Source organism: Taudactylus pleione, unplaced genomic scaffold (genome assembly GCF_031769625.1).
Source record: "Taudactylus pleione unplaced genomic scaffold, aTauple2 ptg000574l, whole genome shotgun sequence".
Lineage (NCBI taxonomy): Eukaryota > Metazoa > Chordata > Amphibia > Anura > Myobatrachidae > Taudactylus > Taudactylus pleione.
This window is the reverse complement of record NW_028284976.1, coordinates 1,431,145-1,458,399: the sequence shown is the minus strand read 5'-3', so window position 1 is coordinate 1,458,399 and position 27,255 is coordinate 1,431,145. Positions and strand designations below refer to the sequence as shown.

General features: G+C 42.7%; 1 protein-coding gene across 1 annotated transcript in view; it reads left to right on the top strand.

The window, feature by feature from the left end:
- Positions 1 to 27,045, top strand: part of LOC148481549 (complement C3-like) — a 318,755-nt gene extending 291,710 nt beyond the window's left edge. The window contains exons 39-41 of the mRNA XM_088453278.1: positions 2,664 to 2,747; positions 8,994 to 9,132; positions 26,943 to 27,045. Of these exons, the coding sequence (XP_088309404.1) occupies positions 2,664 to 2,747; positions 8,994 to 9,132; positions 26,943 to 27,045 (326 nt within the window). The remainder of the gene's footprint in view (positions 1 to 2,663; positions 2,748 to 8,993; positions 9,133 to 26,942) is intronic.
- Positions 27,046 to 27,255: the final 210 nt, after the last annotated feature.

Below are 27,255 nucleotides of genomic sequence, written 5' to 3'. Positions count from 1 at the left end.
ATTACATATTAACACAGTCCTTTGAGTCTTCACATTTACAACAAACTACAGGGATTTGGGGTATTAAGACCTCTCTACGGGTATATTTTCTAAAGTGAGAGTTTTTAGAAGTGGAGAAGTTGCCCATAACATCCAGATTCTACTTAACATTTAACTAGCACCTTCTAGAAGATAATAGAATCTGGTTGGTTGCTATGGGCAACATCTCCACTTCTAAAAACTCTCACTTTAGTAAATGTACCCCCTAGAAGTTATCTTAAGAAAGCTAGGGGATATTATGTTCTTAACAATTACCCCTTTTTTGAAATATATTTTCATTTCATTAGTAAAATATATTAAAGTATTAGGTGGATAGTTTCTTCTTACCAAAATGATGATCTGATCTGCAGAACTATAAGATTTATATACATAATCTTTTTTCAAAGGAATCTTGATTCGTATGTATTTCTTTTCAGAAACTAATTGTCATCTCTAAAAGTCTATTTATAATCAATCTCACATTTTTCTGTATTCCATTAGATATTGTCTATCCAAAAAATATATATCATATTCTCTGCATGAAACATAAATGTAGGTTCAGAGGAACAATTCCTAGTTAAGCTCATCAATGGTTCCTTGGTAATTGTTATTTATCCAAGGTTTATAGAGGGCATTGTTGCTGGAAGTCAATGGAGGTTTGGTGATATGTGTAGGTCAATTTTCATTACAATTAGGTTGAGAAACACACAGTCAGGTGTAGAAGTTTCTCCTCTGACCCAAAATAAATAAATAAATAATATAATAGCCATACAGGACCAGGTTCGCCCCATAGTTGCTGCCCCACAAAAGTTGGCCATCAAAATAACCCATATATACAGTTTTGCATAAATATGGGCAAAAATGTTCCCCCTGGCTTTCCCAATCACTTGTAAATAATGGACACCATCATATAAAAAGTGATTGTCATAATAAGGTAAATAGAGTCTAAATTAAATGTTTGATGTTGATTTTTTAGAGGGCAACACTTTTGCTATACCTAAAAGAAATTTCAGAGTAGTCCACAAGCGCTGTCCAATCAGGATAATTCAGTTGATATACACTTTTTTCCTGTAGTTTCACTGCAGTGTTATCCACCAGCTTATTTGTCCCCTGGGCTCTTCAAAATAATATGGACAGAACTCACCATAAATAAATATATGATGTTCTCTAAAAGGTTTCTTTAATGACCTACCTCTTTGGGGTCACTCCACCTTGCTCCTTCCCTTAACCACCCGTTTAATTGAAAGGTACTCACCAATTGACCACCTTGTTTCATTCACAAAAGGTTTCTTTAAGTATTCGGTCCCACACTTGTACTTTATTACAAATTACACTAAACAATAGAATAGAGTTAAAACAGGACGTCATATAAACATATCCAAGAAATGTATTTCTAGCAGCATAAAAATATGTTCTAAATATTAGTTGGACAAACATGTAGCATAAAATTCATAAATTCAGGGTATTTTTGCTTTACTTCAGGCTTATCTAAAAAAGATTTCTGGTGGCTAGTTACTCTGTGCTCCCCACAATGTGTTTTGGTCTACTTATACTTTTTTCAAGTGGATGATCCGGAGGCCATTTAGGATTCTCATCCATACAAGCATAATTTCCTCGTTTGGTAGCCAGATGCTAAATTTAAAGTTTGGCTTGTTTGCCTATGCATCAATAGCAAGTAAAACTTGAAGACTTTGTATCCCATTTGTGATGTTTGCATTCCAGCATTGGTGAATAAAAGATCAGGTCAGAATACATATAAAAGGAAAAATAAAATATATAAACAAACCAATCAATTTCAAATTATGAAAGAGACAAATCATAAAATACATTGATTTGATTAGAGAGTACATTAATGATGAAATTGCAAAAACCAATTTATCTCAAAGTCAGAATTTAATCCATTAGGCAATAAAGTTTTCAAATGGTAAATCCACTTCATCTACAACTGAGCCAATGCAGCTTATGTATTACTATATCACCACTGTGGAGGAACAAGGTCAATTGCCTTAAAGCTTTTTATACAGTGTTGTGAACATCATGTGTTTCTATAAAATGTAAAAATAAAACCCTTTTTTATATTATAAATGTTTTCAGCTAGCTGGACTTTAAGATGCTTAGTAGCCCACCCTACATAATACAACCCACATGAACACTCAGTAATATATATAACATTTTTTGGGTAGCATGTTATACATTTGTTAATTTTGTATGTTTGACCCTTAATTTGAAAATCTTCCTCATTATTAGCTGTTCCATTCACTGTTTTGCACATTTTACAGTCACTACAAAATAAATTTGACTTTTCCAGTATTTTGCTTTTAAAATAGGGTCCTTTATTAATGCTCCCTAATCTTTTGCCACCTTATTTTCCATTTTTTTTTTATATTGGATACTCTATTTTGAAGTGAAAGCCGATTGGAAATGTGATATTTTCTTCTAGTTTTTTAACATAGTTTTATTGTCAGTAATAATTATTTTTTATCTGGCTTTGTCTATAACTTTATCCATAGCCTTTTTGGGAAGAAAGGTTTCCCATAGTTTTTATCTTTTTTGATACATCTTTTCAGCAAAAATAAACTGACAGAAACAGTAAGAATCGAGAAAGAAAGTCAATGATGAGTAGATTAATTTTTATTTTTATTCAGTTTTTAAGGTTCATCTGACACATTTTGAGAGGAAAGCAAGCTACGACTACTACAATGTGACCATCCTGGATGTTATCAAGGAAGGTAAATGCTAATAAATATATTACTTTATAAATTAGTGTTGAGTCATTATAAAATTATAGCATATATAATAATTTAACATTTTACATTTTTAACCCTGTAGTTTTGGTACTTTAATAATCGTGAAGAAAACTGTGGAGTAATAGAGATACAATTAGGAATGGACAGTAGAGTGTCACTCGCTTGCGACTGATGTATTAACCGGTTTACAGTAGCAATCAATAAGCAATGTTTTATTATCATCATAATCATCTTTTGTAATTTAGTGTAAATTAAATATTTAAGATCTTAGACGGATTTTCATTTGGCTTGTGATATTCTACAATTCATTTTATGCCCACTTCTATTGCCCTATGACCTCTCATATGTACACAACAATGACAGCATCACATAAATTTCACTGGAAGAAAACATTCTTTTGGTGCAGGTTCTACCAAATAACATTCAGTCCCAAAATATGAAGTAGTTTTGGATAATTTCAAATTTATTGGAAATTATTGTAATTTACAGAAATCTATTAATGGTTTTGATAATGGTATAGTACAACAGAGAGCATAAACTTGATACTGGAATGAAGAGAAGTGGCATAAACCTGTTATGCATTTTGAGGGTTCGCTGCCCACTTCCACAGACTTGGTTATGCCGATAGATTCTCAAATAATGTATCAATAGAATGTCCAATAAATTTAAATATTTGTATATAAATTGCAATTAGTATCAGAATAAGGTAGAGTTTATTTAAAAATAATTTAATTTAAAAAAATGTAAAACAATAAGGGCTAAAATAGGTTGACAAGTTGATAGCAGGAATGAATGTAAAATATAACATTTACTGATGACATAAAAAATAACAATACAAGTGGATACAATAAAAGATTATATATGGGATGATATCAATATATTGCTCTGGCTACATGTATGAATTTACAAGCCATATATCATGTACACTAGTCATAAAGTTCACTGCTAGATTGGCATGCGTTAACGGTCACACATTTTCAATTGATGCTAATGCAATGTTGATAAATGTCTTTTTAAATTACCTTAATTTGCAATTCACATAAATGACCTATACAATAGGTCACTTGTTAATTTTAGAGTTGTTCAGCTCTCAAGTATGTATATACAGTAAGGGGTAAATTTACTAAAGTGAGAGTTTTTAGAAGTGAGTTTTAAAAGTGATGTTGTCCATAGCAACCAATCAGATTCTACTTAACATCACTTTTAAAACTCACTTCTAAAAACTCTCACTTTAGTAAATTTACCCCTAAAATGTCTAAAAGCCTGCAGGACAGTCTTCATAGGTGATTTTGGTGGCATAATCTCAAGAGATTTATCTCCTAGCAGAGAAGACTCTATTTGTAATTTTATTTTATTATTCCTTTATAATGTGATGATCTCTTCATACAATTTAACCACCTCATATGAACTTCAGGTGATTAATCTCTTCCATAGAGTTTAATGGGATGGATCGTTAATTGATCATTACAAAAACAACATAAAAAGTTCCTAGCAATAGATAACAGGTTTGTGTTTTGCATTTGTGTTTAATGTCATGAGACTAAATGAAACGAAAAAAATTACATTGTGTCCCCAAAAAGAAAATTTCTTGAGATTTAATTGCAAAGGTAGAAAAAAAATGCCAATATAGCCTAACCACTTACTTCCCTATAGGACACGTTTAATTAGATAAACATATCTGAATAAATAAATTCCAAAAACAAAATGTGACACCTAAGACCTCATACTAATTAGTCAATTACATATGTTTTACTCTCACTTTTAATGCTGGAAAAAATGCAAGATGACAGTGAAACTAGTGACAACAGTAGTCACCATGTTCACGACCACTGTTCCTAGCTTTTGCTAATGTAGCGACTTGTGGAATGCATCCACATGGAAAAAAATATGTACATTTGTTTATGTTGAACTTTGTATGCTTGGTTGATACACATAATCATCACTAGTATAGTATTTTCAAAACATGGAAGTCATAACTGTTATCTGCATACATATGGACAATAATATCACTTATGCATACTTATATATCTTCCACCATGTAACTTGGTAATATATATATAAATATATATATATTTTTTTTTTCTTTATGATATTTTGAAAAAATGTATTTCTTTATAAATGACTGAATTAGGTTTTTAGAATAACATTTTCCCCCCAAAAAATCTGTAGGATATATTTTGATACATGATATAGTGCAAAATCCAACATCATCTTTCTTTACAGATTTTATTACCCCTTTATTAACCCTTTTGTGCCTCTGAGTAGCAAACACAATTCTGCTTGCTGAGACTGTCTCCCTTCTCTGTTGGAGAAATCCTGTTTTGATGTTGAGGCCACTGCTGCATATTTTCGAATAAGCAACTCGACCAAAGCCATTTCCAAATTGTACATATTATTTCCCACTATAGAGGTTATAGGTATCTGAGGACATATTACAGTATCAAAGGAAATTTTTTGTGTGTATAACTCTGCCCATATGAATTATTTAGAAATGTCTTACCCTCAGGTAGCTGTGAGGAGCACATGGAAGGTTTTTCATTGATATGTAAACCACTGGTAGGATCCTCTGTGTAGAAGAATAATTACCTGTGCACACAATGCATTTAAAATAGGTAAACATTTCTTGAAGAACTTTGTTCATATCTGCACATAGTAAAGAGACATCTAGCTTGCCCTTCAAAACAGTTTTGAGACTCTGAAAACAGCAGGGGTAGGAGGCAGCCAGGTCGGCATAATGAGGGGTGCGATTGCGCAATCGCATCATTGCTCCCCGCTATACACTGCTGATATTCCCGACATTGTGCATCAGGGGGCGGGGCCACGATGACGTGATACTGTGTGAATCATGTCATAGGCTCCCCCCAGACCCCCAACTTGTATGAGTGGGCGACTGCAGAGGAAAGTGGATGCAAGAGGGTGTGGGAGGTTGGCAGCCAGCCAACTTGCCCACTCTCCAGGCAGCCGGGAGCACCACCTGATTTTTGGTGATCCTCCCGGCCACTCTTGGAGAGTTGGCAAGGATAATATATGCTCTAGAACAGGATTGGCCAACCTGTGGCTCTCCAGTTGTTGTGATACTATAAGTACCAGCATATCCTCCCACTGATCAGCTGGTAAAAGCATGTTGTGACAACAGCTGGAGAGCCACAGGTTGGCAAGGCCTGCTCTGGAACCTAGTCTTTGAATGATCATTTAGGCAATCTGAGAACTATTATTGATATTGCTTAAAGTATTGGGAGACAAACTGAGAGCTTGTTTGTGTCGCAGAGACTGCGCACTTATCCTAAAGTGATATGGACCCTTTTTTCCACTAGTGGCGGCAGACTACTGGGTTATAAATACTTTCATAGAGGAGTGCATGATTTAACAGGCAGAGTAATAAAATATTAACTGTAACTCTGCCTTCCCTACATCAAGACTTCGGGCTCTGCATGACTGTAGTCCTGACCCTATTTGGTATCAGTCAGGGCGATACTGATTATTGTGTTTTTATGTATAAAAACATGTATAAAATAAAAATCATTCCATATTGTTTGGTTCAATAAGTGGGTAAACATTTTCCATACAATTGCTTACCCTTTTTATGACTTATGGGGTAGTTTGCCAGTTGTTGATCTGCATGATCTACCTAAATCACTGTAAAAGTATAGTCATGGGCTTTAGGGAACCTCTGTGTTATGGACTGTTGTTTTTTGTTCTACCACTTGAACATGCATACCTTTCCTCTATGAAATCCTAAAATTTCTCCACTTTATAGCTACTATTTCTTCAGAGCATCTGGGACACCTTACCTGTTTATCGTCAGGGTCCATTAAGTGTTGGTCCATTAAGTCAATAATATATTGGCCAGTTGACATGATGTGTAAATTTTTTTTCTTGAGCATCATTACAATTTGCAAAGATAACAATTCTCTTTAGATTTCATCCATTAAAATTCTCTTTTTCAGTATATATAATATTGGACTATAAAGAGACATTTAAATTAGCAAAGAATATAGATTTTGAATTAAATAAACATTCCGTGGGACATCACTAACCCAGCACTTGCAGCACTAACTGGGATAAGAATGTGAAAATTGTACCAGGCCTTGTTGGAACCCAATCCCCACATTTAGAAATTCAATGTGGTATGGGAACAAATACCAATCGTTTATATGGTTTTAAACACTGGAAAACAGACAAAAAAAGATTGTTCAAATTGGTTACATTTTTTTATTAACCAATTTGGATGAACGTCCATTTTTGTCTGTTTTCCAGTGTTTGTGAACAATTTTTCGATTGTCATTTACTCCCATACATTACCAGATTTTCATTTCAACCAGCCAGATATCTGACAGATAATTGTATAGTGTATGCCCAGGATAAGTCATTTGGTGTCGGCTTAATGCACATAATCAAGAGTTTGTTATTGTTCAACAAAATGGGGACATTTTACCTACTCTAAGTGATTTAAGATCACAGGTTCTCAAACACTTTCCTCAGGTCCCCAAACAGTGCATTTTTTCAGGTCTCCACACAGAATCACGAGTGAAATAATTAGCTCCACATGACGGTCTTTTAAAATGTGTCAGAAAAGGTGCATACACACGTAACGATATATTTTGAACGATTTAACTAGGACGTCGTTATCGTTCAAAAAAATCATTCAGTTTGAGTTATAACGATGAACGATTATCGTTCATGCGCGTTCCCGTTTGTAGTTCAATCTGACTGACCAACTGAACTATTTTCATTAAGGGAAGTTACAAAAAAATCGTTCATAAAATCGTTGGTAACAAAATCATTGTGTGTGTATGCAGCTTAAGTAATGAATGCACCTGCAAGGTAACTTGGAAAACGAACTGTTTGGGGTTAACAGAGTTTGAGAACCACTGACTAAAAGCACCAATACATCTACAGACAGGTTGTGCAATCCTGCGATGGGAATGGAAACAGATCTACAGGTCAGAAATGTCAACTGGAGGCCATAGAGTACCGCGATCTGGCGGAGGTTCTGTGAAAAGCTCCATGTTAAAGTTCACCGATTTGATAATCACAATCATATTTTGATCGTGATCAGCAAATCAATGAAATCCAACATGTTGGATTTCTGCAACCCTGCATCGCAAAACTGCAGTGATCCTTCACTGGTGTATAGGCCCCTTTATATCATGGAATGATTGTTGTGCCACATAGTATGGTTTGACTATTTGTGAAACTGCTGATCTCCTAGGATATTCATTCTCATCAGTTTCTAAACTTTACAGAGAATAGTGTGAAAAATAAAATACACCTAGATCTGTGGGTGCTGGTTAATTAGAGGTCGGAAGAGAATGGTCCACTGGTAATTAAAATAACCATACAATACTAGTGGTATGCAAAAGAGCATCTCTGAGCGCAGAGTGTTCAACAAAGAAAATACCACACCAAATACCACTCTTATCAGTAATATTGAGGCTACAGTGGCCAAAGGCTCACAAAAACGGATTTAAAAAAAAGCAAAAAAAAAAACTGTCACGCCTGAAGAATCTCGATTGCGGCTGATATGGTAGAGTTAGAATTTGGTTTAAGCAACATGAAGCCATCCTGTCTTGAGATAATGGTTCAGGCTGGTGATGGTGGAGTGGTGTAGACCAGTGGTTCTCAAACTCAGTGCTCAGGACCCCAAACAGTTTACGTTTTGCAGGTCACCCAGCAGGTGCACAGGTGTTTTCATTACTCACTGACACATTTTAAAAGATCTACAAATGGAGCTAATTATTTCATTTGTGATTCTGTGAGGAAACCTGGAAAACATGCACTGTTTGGGGTCCTGAGGACAGAGTTTGAGAAACTGTGGTGTAGAGAATGTTTTCCTGGCACTGTTAGATCCCTTTATACCAGAAGATCCCAAACTCGGTCCTCAAGGCACCCTAACAGCTCAGGTTTAAAGGATATCCATGATTGACCACAGGGTACTCAGTCAATTTGATTTAACCACCTGTGCGCAACAATGGATATCTCTAAAGCCTGAACTGTTGGGGTGCATTGAGAAGTGCGTTTGGGAACCTCTGCTTTATATCAATTGTATAAATAAAGCACATATAAGCTGAGAATATACTCTCTATTTGAATTTTGACACAAATAGAACACCAGTGAGTTAATGACTTAACGTGTTTTTTCACTTCCCTTTACAGTATCCAGAGTTAAACAAAAGCACAAAAGTTTAGAATATAAAAAGGTGTTCTACTGTTCTCCATCTTGCAAGAGCAGACATCCAAGCCTCTAGTGCTGGTGAGAAGAGGCAATTCATTGGTCACATGGCCTGCAGTGATTCACTTCGACTACAAACAAACATGGACTATCTGATAATGAATCATTATTCAGACACATGGGAAGTCACATCATTGTAAGTACCAAAAGAGAGAGAGATCTTTATCAACATCTCCCACTGCAGCCTATCCTTATATTTTATGGATTTCTACGTATTGTTTTCCCTTAATGCAGGTGACAGGTATATGCCATGTATTGAAATGCTTATGAGCTATACAACACATAGCAATATACAGTCAGGTGCATAAATATTGAGACATTGACAGAATTTTCATGTTTTGGCCTCTATTCACCATCACAATGGCTTTGAAATGAAACAAACAAGATGTGCTTTAACTGCAGACTTTCAGATTTAATTTGAGGGTAATTACATCCAAATCAGGTGAACGGTGTAGGAATTACAACGGTTTCTATATGTGCCTCCCACTTTTTAAGGGGCCAAAAGTAATGGGACTATCAATTCAAAAGCTATTTCATGGACAGGTGTGGGCTATTCCCTCATTATTTCATTATCAATTAAGCAAGTAAAAGGTCTGGAGTTGATTCTAGGTGTGACATTTGCATTTGGAATCAGTTGCTGTTGACTCTCAATATGAGATCCAAAGAGCTATCAGTGAAGCAAGCCATCATTAAGCTGAAACATCAAAACAAACCCATCAGAGAGATAGCAAAAACATTAGGTGTGGCCAAATCAACTGTTTGGAACATTCTTAAAAAGAAAGAATGCACTGGAGCGCTCAGCAACACCAAAAGACCCAGAAGACCACGGAAAACAACGGTGGTGGATGACAGAAGAATTATTTCTCTGGTTGAAGAAAAACCCCTTCACAACAGTTGGCCAAATCAAGAACACTCTCCAGGAGGTAGGTGTATATGTGTCAAGTCAACAATCAAGAAAAGACTTCACAAGAGTGAATATAGAGGGTTTACCACAAGATGTAAACCATTGGTGAGCCTCAAAAACAGGAAGACCAGATTAGACTTTGTCAAACAACATCTAAAAAAGCCATTACAGTTCTGGAAAAACATCCTATGGACAGATGAGACAAAGATCAACTTGTACCAGAGTGATGGGAAGAGAAGAGTATGGAGAAGGAAAGGAACTGCTCATGATCCAAAACATACCACCATCAGTGAAGCATGGTGGCGGTAGTGTCATGGCGTGGGTATGTATGGCTGCCAATGGAACTGGTTCCCTTCTATTTATTGATGATGTGACTGCTGACAAAAGCAGCAGAATGAATTCTGAAGTGTTTCGGGCAATATTATATGCTCATATTCAGTCAAATGCTTCAGAACTCATTGGACAGCGCTTCACAGTGCAGATGGACAATGACCCGAAGCATACTGCAAAAGCAACCAAAGAGTTTTTTTTAAGGCTAAAAAGTGGAATGTTATGCAGTGGCCAAGTCAATACCCTGACCTGAATCCGATTGAGCATGCATTTCACTTGATGAAGACAAAACTGAAGGGAAAATGCCACAAAAACAAGCAGGAGCTGAAGACATTTGCAGTAGAGGCCTGGCAGAGCATCACCAGGGATGAAACCCAGCATCTGGTGATGTCTATGCGTTCCAGACTTCAGGCTGTAATTGCCTGCAAAGGATTTGCAACAAAGTATTAAAAAGTCAAAGTTAGATTTAGGATTGTTTAGTTTGTCCCATTACTTTTGGCCCCTTAAAAAGTGGGAGGCACATATAGAAACCGTTGTAATTCCTACACCGTTCACCTGATTTGGATGTAATTACAAAGTCTGCAGTTAAAGCACATCTTGTTTGTTTCATTTCAAAGCCATTGTGTGGTGAATAGAGAACAAAATATGACAATTCTGTCAATGTCCCAATATTTATGCACCTGACTGTATATTATACACATACAGTAATGTAAGTTTTATGAAAAATTTAAATAGCTTTGGCACATTTTATTTTTTAAATGTTATATAGAGAGATGATTTGAGGCCATTTAGGAGGAGGTTTGCTTTAAATCATGGGGATCAAAGTAGTAACCACAATACTCTCCTAAACAAAACAAGACTGCCCAACTTCACCAACCACCAGGAGCGATACACATCATAATGTGTGGGACATTTCCAAAGTCATTCAACTAAAACAGGAACACATCTCATAAGTGAATAAATAATCCTAATAAATGGACATATGGCTGAAAAGTGAAGTTTGGCTTGAAAATATGTCAGGAACTTCCCAATCTGATACGACAATTATGTGGCAACTACATAGAAAACTGGCCTGAAAGGACAACCTCAAAAATAGAGGCGTGAAAGAATGTGGATCAAAATGGTTTAGAATGCTAAATGCTCATTCCAGTTGATATAGACAGCTTGACACAATAATCCACAATCTTAGAGCAAAATTTACTTAAGGTGCATACATACGTAAAGATTTTCTGTCCAACCATCCAACTAGTTGATTGGAATGTAAATCTGGTAAGGTATGAAAGGAAATGACAGTCAGCAATTTGCTCCCAAACGTCGGAAAATGGATAAAAACTGTTGTTTGAAACAAATTGTTTGGATCAAACATTTAAATTGCTCATCATCAGTTACTCCCATACCTTACCAGATTTTCGTTCCAATCAATCAACTAGTTGGATGGTTGGACAGAAAATCTTTACGTGTGTATGCAGCATTAGCATTGATGGTGTTTTTCAAAGATTTACTGTAGGCAAACCATTTAGTAAAATCTCCAACTTTAGATGGCATTAGGCCATCGTAGCAAACATGTCATTTTCATAGACATGAATACAAATCCAGTATTTGCTAAGCATTGTGTTAGTAAACTCAAATAGAAACTGCAGAAATATCACAGCTGAATGGTCACAAAAAAAAAAAAAAAAAAAAAGTGGGGTCATCCCACAAAACCATAACCAGCCCCAGACTTCACAGCCTGGTGTGGTACTGGAAAGTTGGGAGAAAAACCCCGGCACCAACTGGGGGGCTTACGCTATAGCAGAGGCACACAGTGTGGGATCCCCCTATCATAACATAAACTAGCCCCAAATTGGTCAGCCCAGTGGCTATTCCCCATACCCCCGGGTAGAGGTGGGTGCAGGATTAACGGTCTAAAAAATAGTTTGTAATGTCATGTACAGTGGGACTACATGTTCAAGCACGCCTGCCCCAGCATGCCGGCACCTGTGCTTCATGTTACTCCCCATGGGTAGTATGAGAGGCAATTCGGGAAGAATCTACAAGGGAAGAAGTGAACAGTGCAGAGAGAAACTACAATTCCTCCCATCATACTTGAGTATTAGGTTGCAAGGTCTGCTTGGAGGAGACAACCAATAATAACGTGAAAGATATACAAACCAAACATAGCTTAAGCACTGATCTACATGTACTTAAAATAATTCAGGCTGCCTTTGTCAGGAGGGAGGATAAAGAGTGGCCTGAATATTTCTATTTAAAAGTGCACTGTCTCATACAGTAAGAGTTAGACTTAACGCAAGCAGAAAAGTTGCATCTCTACCCTCTTGTGCTTCTCCTTATTTTATTTTTTATTTACTTCTTAAAGTGCCTACACACTTAGCACTATTTTACACGATTTGCCCAATTCCGACGCATCGTGATGACAAATTGTGTAAAATATGCCCGCGTCCCCGCTCAGGTCGTAAATCGCATCTTCAGATCTGCCGTTCTGTAGGGCAGATCTGCCAATCTCAGTCACGATGCACTGGAATAGTTAGGAGGCACGATAGATCGTTTGTCACATTGGACAGTTTTTAAATCGTGCCCACGACTGCCGGGGAGAGTTCAAGGGGAAATCAGACACAATGACAGATTGTGAGCACATCGCTATGTGTGTAAGGCACCTTTATTACTCCCCACTAGGGCACCTAACACTTGGTTGCTTTGCTCTGTTGCTTATTTGGGTGTTATGGCCACCAATGTATATTACCGTATATACTCGAGTATAAGCCGAGTTTTTCAGCACATTTTTTGTGCTGAAAAAGTACCCCCTCGGCTTATACTCGAGCGAAGTGTATAGCGCTGACCGGACGGAGTTCGGTCAGCGCTACACAGCACAAACACACAGCCGCCGGAGCCGGCAGCTGTGTGTTTGTTGTAATCAGCAGCCGCTGAGTCTGTCAGACTCTCAGCCGCTGCTCCCACTGCGGGAGCCATCTTACGGCTCCCGCAGTGGGTGATGGGAGAGATGAGTAATGACATCTCTCCCATGCAAAGCGGCCGGAGGAGCTGTTAGCGGCGGGACCAGGAGCGGGGGTTTCAGGTAAGTGTTTATTTTTTTATCTTTATTATGTGTCGCTCTACTGGGGGGGGGGGGGGGGGGACTACTGGGGGCACTACCAGGGGGGGGAGATTACTACTGGGGGCACTAAAAGGGGGGATTACCACTGGGGGCACTACCAGGGGGTGATTACTACAGGGGGCACTAAAAGGGGGGGGCAATTACTACTGGGGGCGCTAAAATGGGATTTTGGTACCTACCGGTAAATCCTTTTCTCTGATTCCACAGGGGACACTGGAGGTTGCTTACGCTGGGGTATAGAGGCGTGGATAGCTGGAGCTGGCACTTTAAATAATTTAGAAGTGTGAAGCTCCTCCCCCTCTATGCCCCACCAGCCCTCAGTTTAGAAAATAAAGACCGAGAGGAGATGGAGAACAAGTGGAGTAAAAGGGAGAGAGGAACATACAATAATGAAAACATACCACATACAGAACAAACTGAACAGGCAGGCTAAGAGCGCAGAGGTGGGCATCCAGTGTCCCCTGTGGAATCAGAGAAAAGGATTTACCGGTAGGTACCAAAATCCCATTTTCTCTTTCATCCACTAGGGGACACTGGAGGTTGCTTACGCTGGGGACGTCCCAAAGTTTTCCCCACGGGTGGGAGCGCTCTGTAGAACCTGTATAACAAGAAGGCCAAAACGTAATGCTGAAGCAGCAAACGTGTCAAATCTGAAAAAAAAAAAAAGATTTTCAAAAGTGTGAACAGAAGACCAAGTGGCCGCACTGCACAATTGTGACGTGGAGGCTCCCCTACCGGCCCCCACAGAACGTGTGGAATGAGCTGAAAAGGACGAAGGAGGCCGACGTCCAGCACTAACATATAAGCCTGATGAATAGTCAGCCTATTTATTTATTTATTACCAGTTATTTATATAGCGCACACATATTCCGCAGCACTTTACAGAGAGTCCATTCACATTAGTCCTTGCCCCAGTGGAGCTTACAATCTATGTAGCCTATCCAACGTGCCAACGTCTGCTTAGAGTTGCCCAACACCTCCGAACAGCATCATAGGACAAAAACTGACTGACTTACGGAGGGACGCTGTCCTGGCAACATAAATGTGGAGAGCACTAACCACCCCCAAGGTAGAAGAATCACCCGAGTCCTCCACCAACGACAGAACCACAATAGGCTGGTTGATATGGAAACTGACACAACCCTGGGAAGGAAGGCGGCAACCGTCCAGAATTCCGCCCTATCAGCATGAAACACAAGGTAAGGTGGCTTACAGAACAGAGCGCCCAAGTCCGGAATTCTACGAGCCGAAGCTAGAGCCAGAAGGATGACCATCTCCCAGGACAAGTACTTAAGATCAGCCGCTTCCAAAAGGTTCGAACAAGGGCAACTGAAGAAACAGAATCACTAAGTTGAAATCCCAAGGAGCTACCGGAGGTACAAAAGGAGGCTGCACACGCAAGACCCCCTGAAGAACTGTTTGCACCTCAGGAATGAGGGCCAATTTGCGTTGAAAGAAAATGGAAAGGGCAAAGACCTGCACCTTTAAAGTTCCAAGGCGAAAGCCATAATCCAATCCCGTCAGGACGAAAAATCCTAGACGTAAAACCCAGACATATAAGAACGTCAGATTCGATGATAATGCGCAGCCGAAAATGGCTTCTTGACGCGCAGCATGGTAGGAATAACAGAGTCTGGGATACCTCTACGTCTTAAGATATCGTTTCAAGAGCCACCCCGTTAAACTCAGCTGCGCTAAGTTGGGGTGGACGAAAAGACCCTGCTGAAGACGATCCGGCCGCAGAGGAAGGGGCCACGTGTCGTCTACCAATAGGGACCAAAGATTCGACAACTAGCTTCTTAGAGGCCAGCTTGGAGCCACTAGAATGAAAGAGGCAGACTCGTGTTGTAATCTCTTGAGAAGACTAGCAAGAAAAGGAATCGGAGGAAAAAGGTCAACGAAGTCGTAGATCCATGGAACTGTCAGAGCGTCGACATCCTCTGCCTGCGGATCCAGAGTTCTTGACACTTATACTGGGAGCTGATAATTTAATCATGACTCCATGAGGTCCACCTGAGGACACCCCCGCGATGAATCAGTGCATAGAACACGTCTGGATGAAGCTTCCATTCCCTGGGATGGATGTCCTGGCGAGTTAGGTAATCTACTTCCGAGTTGTCCACACCCGGGATGAATACAGTTGACAGGATTACTGACTGAATTTTGGCCCACGAGAGAATCTGAGTTACTTCTCGCATGGCCATGCGACTTAGAGTCCTGCCCTGTCGGTTGATTTAAGCGACGGTCGTTGCGTTGTCAGACTGAATTCTTACCGGACGAGACTTTAGAAACTCTGTTGTTTCTATAAGAGAATTGAAAAATCGCTCTTAGGCCCTCATTCAGAGCCACTCGCTAGCGGCAGTACGCTCGTTCCGAGCGTTGTTCGCACATCTGCGCATGCGTACGGTTTTTAGTACGCATGCGCGAACCAGTCAGTGCGGCTGAAAATCGTTTGTACGCAATATAGCGAGTGCCTGCTATTTTGAGTGACAGAATGAGGCGTATGTGGGTGGTAACGGGAAGGTGCTTGAAAACGGGGAGTGGAGATCAGAACGCAGGCGTGCTTAAATGTCAAAACGGGCGTTTTATGGGTGTGCATAATTAATCCAGCAGCGTCATTGACCACGTCACTTGTTTTTTTTTAACTCAGAACTGCTCGCAAAATAGCGGTTGAAAAAACCAACCACAAGAATAGCGAGCAGTTCATATCCTGTTCGATGTACTCGATTAATCTAATAAATAGCGGACATGACGTATGGTGTGAGCGGCCAGGGGGCGTTTTTAACAAATAAACGAGCGTATGTTTTGCTCGCTCGTTCAGACTTAGAGGTGTGAACAGACTGCAATGTGCGAACGGATCATTTGAATAGCCACCCCTTGTTTTTGAACGAACGAACGCAAATAGCGAACGGCTCTGAATGAGGGCCTTATTTCCAACACATTTATGGGCCACTTCTGTTCCAGAGGGGACCATCTACCCTGAAAGTGATACTTGAGGACTACTGCTCTCCATCCTCGAAGGCTGGCAACCGTTATTACGATAGTCCAATTTCACCCTCCGAATCTTCAGCCCGCCCAAAGATTGTTGGATTGTGTCCACCAGAGGAGAGCCCCTCTGGTAACCGGGTTCAGACGGATCTGTCATTGCAGAAGCAGATGAGATCCTGAGACTTGTGACAGGAGGTCCGGTTGAAACACTCTGGGGTGAAACCATCCGAACTGTAGTGCCTGGAAAGCAGCTACCATTTTTTATTTTTTTTCCAAGAGACGCAGACAAAGAAGTAGGGACACCTTCTTCGGTCTGAGGACCAACTGAACTAACAACCAATATCCCGGGTTTTGTCTATTAGAAGAAAAAAACCCTCTGATGCAGTTTCCAAGATCATGCCCAGAAACAGGAGCTTCTGGGATGGATAGGGATGTGATTTCTTGAAGTTGATTATCCAACAGTGTTGGATTAAAGTGTGATATGTCAGTAAGGCATGGTCTGAGAGAAGGGTTACCGATGAAGCCTTGAGTAATAGGTCGTCCAAATAAGGGAATATGGGCCTGATTCAGAGCCGCTCGTAAGCGGCCGCTCGTTCTCTCCGAGCGATGTTCGCACAACTGCGCATGCGTATGGGTTGTAATACGCATGCGCGAGCCATTCATTGCGGTCGGAAATTGTGTGCTCGCAAAATAGCGAATGCCTGCTAATTTGAGTGACAGAATGAGGCGTTTGTGGGTGGTAACAGGGGAAGGTGCTTGAAAATGGGGAGTGGTGATCCGAACGCAGGCGTGCCAAAACGGGCGTTTTAAGGGTGTGCATAATTAACAAAGCAGCGTCATCGATCACGTCACTTGATTGTTTCTTAGCCTGAACTGTTCGCATGATTGCTGTAGGAAAATCCAACCACAAGCACTGCGAGCAGTTCAGATGCCTTTCGATGTACTCGATTAATCAAATAAATAGCGGAGATGACTTATGATGCGAGCGGCCAGGGGGCGTCTTTACAAAATAGCGAGCGCATATTTCATTCGCTCGCTCAGACATAGAGGCGCCAACAGACCACAAAGAGCGAGCGCTCAATTAAATATCCGGCCCCTTTTTCTGAACAAGCGAGCGCAAATAGCGTCCGGCTCTGAATCAGGCCCTATGTTCACTCCCACTGACCGAAGGAAAGCAATCATGACTGACATGAGTTTGTAAAAATGCGGGGAGCCGAGGATAACCTGAACGGTTATGCTCGAGATAGGTAGTGATTCTGCAGTATAGCAAACTGCAGGAAGGCTTGATGCGGTTCCCAAATGGCAACATGGAGATAGGCATCCTCGAAATCCATGGATAAAAGGAATTCCCCTGGTCTCACCCCTGATGGACTGCAGAGATTCCATTTCTGGAACAATACATCCTCAGGTACAGGTGTAAGGACTTGAGGTTTAAAATGGATCTGACCGAACCAACCGGTTTGTGCACGACAAACAGGTTAGAGTAAAAACCCCATACCTCGTTGATGCTCCGGAACCGGAACTAGCCCAGATGACACTATTAGAGACTGGATAGCCTCTTGTAGAACCCTGGCCTTGTCTGTAGGTTGTGAAGAACTGAAGTGGATGGGGGACTCTGAAGTCTATTCAGTACCCCAGGGAAATTAGTCTGCGAATTCACTGTTTGAAATTTCTGCAAGCGGACTCCCACAGCAGGAGACCCCAGGTGGGGCGGAAGACCGTCATGCCACCTGTTTTTAGCTGGTTAAGGCTCCTGCAACAGTGCGTGGGCGACCTCTCCCTCTGCCGCCTCTAGCTTGCGTGGGAGCACCTCTGGCTCTACCATGAAACGAAGGTGTAAGCTCTTCTGGGAGCCGGAGCAGTAGGTGGGAGGAAAGAAGACTTACCCCACGAGGCCTGGGATACCCAATTCCGGGCCAAAAAGCATGTCACCAGTGAATGGTAAACCCTACACTGCACGCTTGGACTCTGCGTTTGCTTGCCCAGCGCACAACCAGAGAGGTCTGCTGCCCAAAATAGCATACACAGATATCTGGAAATACCTGAGTCCTGTAATCAACTGGTCAGCCCAGCAAACCACAGCCTTGTTAACCCAGGCCGTAACAAGGGCAGGTTTAATTGAGCCCCCAGATGCTTCTTAGTGTTGTCTCCCACTTACTATTCGAAGGGTCCTTTAACACTGTAATACCCGGCACTGGAAGTGCTGTTCTGTTTTCTTAGAGAGATGGAAGACAGACGCATCTACAGGAGGAGGTGTTTCCAACTACTCCATCATGGATGATGCAAAAGGATGGCTTGACGGAAACAGACGTGGAATTTTGGAACCGCTGTGAAATAATTCACACTCCTGGGATGCAGGAAACATATCCTCAGGTAAATTAAGGACATTTCTGACCGCCAAAATTAGAAAATCCACCCCGGCAGAGGCGGACTCTAACTTTTGAGGGGTACCGCCCCCCTCTTTGGTATCCTCCGTGGCGATGAATTCTTCCTCCGACTCTTCTGCCTGGAGAGCAGTCGTTATAGTACGCTGATAAGAAGTGGAGGGTGCAGACACCGCTGTACCCATAACCTGCACCAGGGTGTTTGGTTAACCCAGCCACCCAGGGAGGCTGAGCCTCAGCTAACACTGATGTTAAGTTTGACATAACTCCTACCATGTCAGCGCCCACGGCGGAGCAGGTGAGCTAGTAATCGCCATCTGTGGATCCATTGTTATACAAGCATCACATAATGTGGACCCAGTAGCATGCGGCTTGGTCTGTTTGTTGTTACACTTGGAACAGACAAACAGCTTTTGAGCAGCCTTGGTTCTGCTGGACATGGTACACACAGTTACCCAGCTTAACAGAAAAGACAAAGAAATGACAAAGGCTGGTTTGGGACACAGAGGAGGAGGTACCCCCTCCCCACAGATCAGATTCCCCTGCACTTACACCCCAGTTACTTACAGCCTCTTTACCAGGGTTGTAGTGATGTAAATGTCCTGCAGCACAGGGATGGCAGCACAGGAATCCAGCCTTCTGTCTGTACACTGCAAACTTCTTCAGTGTAAATCACCTACAGTCCTTTGCACAGGATCCTGTAGTGGAAGCAGGAGCCATGACAGCTGCACATTACCTCTATGAGGGAGAGGTGCAGGTTGAGTGTAAAAACGGCATACACGCTGTTAATAACAGCTCTCTGCCGTGCCTTAGAGAGCCCACGCTATATAGGCTCCGCCCCCTGCTTCAAGTCCCCAGGGCTCGGAAATGGCTGCTAGCTCCGTTAAACGGAGGAGCCAGTACTTTTACAGTGCCCCCTGTTCCCGCAGCAAAGCTGTCGGCAGGGGGGAGGAGAGCGGCTGCGGAAGGTGCGTGTGGGAGCAGCGACAGTGCTTGCTGGCTCCCACATGTAACAGTGCCGGCAGAGCCCCGCTGCCGCAGTGAAGGTCCCGGCGGGCGGGGAACAGGTGTAAGCCCCGCTATGCTGCAGCCGCTAACGTGCAGCTACCAGCGTGGGCTGATTAGTTATCAGTGCTGTAGCGCTAAATACCTGGGCAGTAGGAGAGGCACGATAGGTAGCAGAGGAAGGGGGGGGGGGTGAGGGGAGCAGCGGGGAACACGCAGCCTCATACTCACTGCATTCCCCGAAGGGCTCTCTCAGCTTCAGCACTCTCTTCTCCTTGTTAGAGATGTGCTGTGGCGATAAGGAGCTGTCAGTGCTTTTAGTATAAGCACTGTGCACTCCTTCCTGCTTCTAACAAGTCAGGGCGCCGGGTACCCGGACCCCACCTTTAGAGAGGTGGCGAAGGGTACCCATCAAGTGTAAAAGATGTAAAGAAAAAAATAAGCACAGCAGATTGTGACCAGCTCCAAAGGGCACATTTTCTAAACTGAGGGCTGGTGGGGCAGAGGGGGAGGAGCTTCACACTTCTAAATTATTTAAAGTGCCAGCTCCAGCTATCCACGCCTTTATACCCCAGCGTAAGCAACCTCCAGTGTCCCCTAGTGGATGAAAGAGAAAACAGGATTTTGGTACTTACCGATAAATCCCTTTCTCCGATTCCACAGGGGACACTGGAGTTCAAGACAGTGGGGTATAGACGGTGGTAGAGCAGAGCCTGGCACTTTAAATAATTTAGAAGTGTGACTGGCTCCTCCCCCTCTATGCCCCATCAGCCCCAGTTTAAGAACTGAGCCCGAGAGGAGACGGAGGACAACAGGAAAACGAGGAGAAGGAGAAGACCACAGAACGGAACAAGACCGACTGAAGGAGAACAAAGGAACCCACTGCAGGGAAAACATGCAGTCACACAACTATAAAAGGTACCAAACAAAACGGCAGGTACGCAGCGCAGGGCGGGCGTCCAGTGTCCCCTGTGGAATCGGAGAAAGGGATTTATCGGTAAGTACCAAAATCCTGTTTTCTCCTTCATCCACTAGGGGACACTGGAGTTCAAGACAGTGGGGACGTCCCAAAGCCAACCTCCCGGGTGGGAAGCGCGGAGAACTTGCCGACCCTTCAGCCAAACCGAAACAGGGACCGCACAGAACCGGAGGCCCAACGGAAAGGCAAGAGCTGAAGATCAAGTGTCGTAGAGCCAGGAGACAATCAGAACTCCTTGCTGAACAGTCACAGAAATTGCACAACGTACAGCATAAATCGAATGGAATAAAGCGGCTAGCGAGAAAACACCCTCAGGTGAGAAGCATCAGAACACTGTAAGCTCAGCTGAAAACAGACCAAGCCGGACTGTTGGGAGCAGAGAACCCCAGCCCGAAGCCATAGGAGAAGGGCAGTAACCAAAGAACAAAACTCGAGAAAACCGTACCAGATCCAGAAACAGGAAGCTGCCACAGTCGCAGACAGCAGAATCCCAGCACGCTGAACATAACTCATATAGATATAAGTATAACGATACCATTCTACAAATACAGAACTGATCCTGTCCACAGACTCCTAATAAAGAGTATACTGGGAGGCAAAAGTCAAGACCGAAGCAGCCCTAAACCAGTCTGGAGGTCCAACTACTACAAGGTTGTTAACCAGCGGAAGGGTTAGACCATAGAGATCTCCGACAATTGGAGATCCCACTGGGGAAGAGGCAGAGGCGGCTTCGAGAGGATTGAGACTACAATCCCTTTCAGAGGGTCAGACAGCAGAACAACCCATTCTTCAAACAGAGTGATAAAACAGCGACTGAAACCCTGCAGCTGAAAAGAAACCACAGCAACAAAACCCCAGACAGACAACTTCCAACATGATGGTAGTGCGTAGTCAGTATCAACTGCTGGTCCGAACATAGTATGAAAACAACCAGGATACCCTGGCAGTTAAACAGCACAGATGCAACAGCCACCCAGGGAGAGCTACCAATATAGGGAAGCATCCCATACAGTAAGGCTAGAGCACTAGGACAGCCATGGAGGCACCCGTCAATGTAATGAAATAGCAACAGATACTGAACCGGAAAAACCCACCAGGCCCCCTGTCACCCTTTAATGTAAAGATGTGCACTAGCCTATAGATGCTCTTCAGTCCAGAACCCAACAGATTCTAGTAGAATAGTGTCACTAATCTCAATATTGGAACTATGCACCCACACACCAGGAACGCTCTAAAAACTAGAGCCAACTGATTAAAAGAGCGGATGGCTGCTAGGACAGCAGCTGGGGTGCGGAATAGAGAATAACACTATGTAATGTCAGGTTGCCTGAAATAGGAGTCTCTTCCGAGGCATTAGTGGGGTAAGCCCGCTTACCTGTGGGCGACCAGAAACCCTCTGGACGCTATGTAGAATGTCACTGACCTTTTCCAACTCACAGCAACCTGCCCCGTCAGAGATAGAGAGTAGCTTCAGCGGTCTAAGACAAATGCTCTACAGCACGGACTTCAATCTGGAGATGTTGCAGTAGAAAATACTGTAGAAAACTAGCAAAACGTTAGAGGAGACAAGAAGGTTATACAACAGGACTCTATACCTGAGCTTGTTCCATTAGGGATGTTTATCCATATAAAGATTATACATCTACCCCAAATACGGTCTGCTAGTGTAAGTAGCCTTACATTAACCCTTATAATGGTGAAGTGCGTATTACGGCCACCAATCTAATACAATCCAGGCCTGACCCTGCCTATATCAGCGGGTGGCCGTAGGCCTTCAAGCAATTTAACTAATTAAGCCCTGAGGATGGTAGAGAACCTGGATTCCTTATGTACTGATAGGAAATGTACCTAGGGTCCCTCTAGGGACCCATTTTATTGAGATATGCGACAAGACAATAACATGGAGTACCAGAATCGATACAGAGAAGGGTACCTGTACATAGAATGCATTAGTTATCCCAAGTAAAGAAGGAATATATCTGTAGTGATAACCCCAGTTAGGGCTAAAAAAAAAACAGTATTTCCCAATTATTAGGATATATTCAAGGAATGGGAATATATCAGTATTTATACACATGTACCCACAGACATAACAGTTGCATGAGAAGGCAATCTCTTTGAAAGGAAGAGTTAATGCCAACATAGTAAGCTTACTTGTCAGACTCCTGCACCAGGAGATCAGCATGCTATAAATATAAAATAAATAAATAAATATAAATATATATATCCTGCACTCTTAGGAGTCATATCAGTTTGCTACCAAGTGCGCCACTGGAGTGTAGTTGTAGATCATAGGTCCCCCGAAAAGGAGCGCCATAGATATAGACTGACTGGAACAGAACTATAGCCTCAGGAGGATGCAAGTACATATCTGTATATACATGTATGGACATACAAGATGTATAGGGTCCATACTGGAAGCAATGCCATAGGGAATTGTCACTATGCAAGCCACAGAACATGACTTCAGTCCATAGCCACCATATAATATATATATGGATATAGCTTACAGCAGTGGCTCCCAAACTCGGTCCCCAGGACCCCACACACGTCACATCACCCAGGTCACCCAGCAGGACCACAGGTGTATCCATTACTCACTGACACATTTTTAAAGTGGAGCTAATTAAATTTCACCTGCGATTCCGCGAGGAGCCCCGGAACCATGCACTGCCCGGGGTCCCGAGGACCGAGCCCGAGCACCAGCGGCCCCCAGCATCTGGTAATCCCAGGCGGCTTCCCATCCGCGGAAATATAGGCATACCATATATATACATATATATATATATACACACATATAGATATATATATATGCAATCACACATACTGATACAGATATACAAACACATATAAATCCTTAGGGAGTGTAGTGTAAAGCGGAGTTATTGCACCAACTACATTAGGAGAGCCCAGCCTCCAATTGCATCATCTTTCTTTTAAAATGTGCTAGGTATCAGACATAAAACGGATAAGAGCAGATCCTACCCCTGCTTTTATGGTAAGGATAAGAAGCGATATAAGAAGCGATATATATATATATATCCACCTATGCATATGCCTACCTACATACACGATTAGCAGGTGATGATATTGTAAAATGAGAACATGAGCAATAGTTAGAGCCCTGGAAGGAACTGAGACCCAGGACAAACTTCACACCAGACATATGTTCTAAAGCAGGGCTTAGTATAAATACAAATATACACATACATGTGGCTTACCTCCACGCAGGGAGACTGCTCATGTGCCATGTGTGGCCGTCAGTCTGCTACGGCATAAGGGGCAGGATATTTTAGCAGCGTGCTGTCCCAGACTGGTATCGATTCTGGGACCCTCATGTTACTGGTGTACTCGCCTTATCAGGTGAGCTATTGCAGAAGAGTAACAATCCACATACTTATGGGAGTACTGCCCCAGAAAGTGAGCTGTGCTATGCTTCAGTGAAAATGATGTGCATGTGGAGCGCACTGCACCACACGCTGATTACATGTAACATTTCACAAAATTGTGCTTCTCTAAACTGACAGAGCCCTCCCAACATATTAAAAGGGAGACCTGTCCCTTGGGGAATCCACAGCGCAAGACCCTCACCCTCAATCTAAGCAGGAGATAAGGCCAGCAGCCGCTATTAACATAGTGCTAGAGAAGTGGGCGTCCCAGCCTCTAATGCTGGACCAAAGGGATGGTCAGCACGATATGGGACTCCCGTTCCTGAGTAGGGATGATATGGGAGCATCGACCCAAGGCCCCGTCCCTTCAGCCAACACTGGTTTTAAAACCAACCCAATAGGGAGTTCTCCTCACCCACGATACACTATTATTCTCGCGGCATTTGGATTAAGGCTTTGTTCTATATTGTCCGTAGACTACCTTCGAAAAAAGGTATAATATATATATATATATATATATATATATATATGACTATAAACATAGCTTACACTACGCTGGGGTAGAGGAAAATACTGCGCTTAATGTCCACGCTAGCCAGGAAGAGTCCCGGCTAAAGCAGCTGCCCCCTCAACAGAACTGCATAAAGCGGAGTAATAGTGCACCCGCTCAGCGCGAGGGTGGGGGAGGAGTAGCAATAGGCTAAGACTCACCATCAGTGCAGCCGGTGTTAGGGCACTGAAGCAGGTAGTAGACACTGCCCTTAATAGGGAAGCGGGGCTCTCTTGCAGGTGGCTGGTACGCGCTGCATACATTCTCACGGGGGAGGGGGGGGGGTAGGGAGAGCGATCACGAGTGAAAACTCGGATCCTCACACCACCCGAGTACACCTCCTTCTAGGCAGGAGGAGAGCATTGGCTGATGTCCTGCTGTGGAGGGCGCCGACGCATTTAAACAAGTTTCACGAGGTACCGGCGCCAGTTATCAAAGCACCTTTCAGCCACGCTGTTTAACGGCTAATATATAAGCAGGCCGTCTTAGTCCTACTGGCGCTGTACATACGGAGACAGCGCCAGTGCTTCCTATAAGTGACAGCGCAGCAAGCCGTCTGTCACTTTGTCCTATTCGTCGGCTGCAGAACACACATCTCCCCACTGTGGGGGGGAAGGGCGGGAGACCCGGACTCAGCCGTCTCAGCTGCGGCGGGCCCAGTCCTTCAGTTCTCTCCCGAGCGGGGGTGAGTCAGCGCTTGCAGTGCGACCCCTCTTAATAAAAGAGGGAGCAGAGACCACCTATATTGGAACTGACTGCCGACTATGCTCCGGCAGGATGTTCCAGTTTTTATAAATGGCGGGCTGCCTTGAATGCGCTTAGCGGCTGTATGTACTGGGCGCGCAACAGTTAGCCACTTACTTAGGGCTCAGGGATGCTGCTGCAGTGCAGAGCACCGAGAGGGAGAGCCCGTACCAATGGCGCCGCTGTCAGAACGCGCCATTTCCACCCCCGCTAGCTCTGGTGTTTTAGCAGCTAACAGTGACAGCTAGCGGCATGTCACTGAGCCCAGCTCTAATGTCCACTGCTCCTGCTAATCAGGAGCAGTGGTTATACTTACAACTGCTGCAGCCGGGATGCTGGGCTGAGGGGGCGGCGAGGAACCCGGACACATGCCGGTGTCAGCAGTGGCGGGTCCTCGCTGGGTCCGATGACTCCAAGTTGTGTGCCCCCTCCTCAGGGTCACCGGCTGCAGTAGCCGTGTGGTGCCCTTCCCGGCGGCTCCCACGTAGCAGGCAGACTGCCACAGTAAGCAGCCTGTCTGTCCTCAGTGCTTGTTTAATATCTAAAAATAAAAATTATATAAGAAAGGCTGGAGACAGCCTGATGTGCTACCGGCTCTCTCGGGCACATTCTAAAAACTGGGGCTGATGGGGCATAGAGGGGGAGGAGCCAGTCACACTTCTAAATTATTTAAAGTGCCAGGCTCTGCTCTACCACCGTCTATACCCCACTGTCTTGAACTCCAGTGTCCCCTAGTGGATGAAGGAGAAAAGGGGATTACCACTGGAGGCATTACCAGGGGGGGAATACTACTGGGGGCACTGAAAGTGGGGATTACCACTGAGGGCACTACCAGGGGGGGATTACTACTGGGGGCACTACCAGCTGCTGCATTTCCCACCCTAGGCTTATACTTGAGTCAATAAGTTTTCCCAGTTTTTTGTGGTAAAAGTAGGTACCTCTGCTTATATTCGGGTCGACTTATACTCGAGTATATACGGTATACCTGTCCTTGTCCTCCATTGTATATGTATTGTAATGTTAGTCACTTTTTTGGTTATGTACTTTGTAAGGCGTCGCAGAAGACTTGTGGCGGGAGAGAGAGAAATGCTGTCCTGCAATAAGCATGCTGCCACTATTACCATAATTCATCCAACATTGTGTACAGTGCTGGTCCTAGAAAATTGTGTTAAGTACATATTGATTTTCCCAATATCTGCTTTAATCTCTAAAATATACAAAATATAGTGAATTGTTCTAAAAAGTTTTGCAATTAACCTTTTCAGTATCACTTATCTTGGTGTTTAGCCAATTTATGGTTTTATTTTTCCAAAAATGTTTTTGCCACAGCCCAGTACATCTAGATCAGTGGTTCTCAAACTTGGTCCTCAGGACCCCACACAGGTCATGTTTTCCAGGTCACCCAGCAGGTGCACAAGTGTATTCATTATGCACTGACACATTTTAGAAGAGCTAATTATATCACTTGTGATTCTGTGAAGAGACCTGAGGAACGAATTTGAAAACCTGTGGTCTAGATGTTATGAGTAAAAAAAATAAAAATTATTTTATTTTCTTTCAGGTATGTGTTTAGCAGTAAAACCTACATCCTCAATTGGCAAGATGGTGATCAAGCCCTGGAAGAGTTTACAGACACCATGAAAAACAATGGATGTGATACATAGACCCAATCACATTGCTAAGTCAGAAGAACATTTTTAATTTCAGTGCAAAATTTTCAATAACGTGAATTCATTAACCCATTTTGTTAAGAGTTTTTTTTTACTTAAAATGATGTTACTACGTATAGGATACAAAACAAAAAAAATTTCAAGAGCCATTTAGAAAAAAAAAACAAAAACAAACCATTGTTCCCAAATTGGAACACCAAGGAT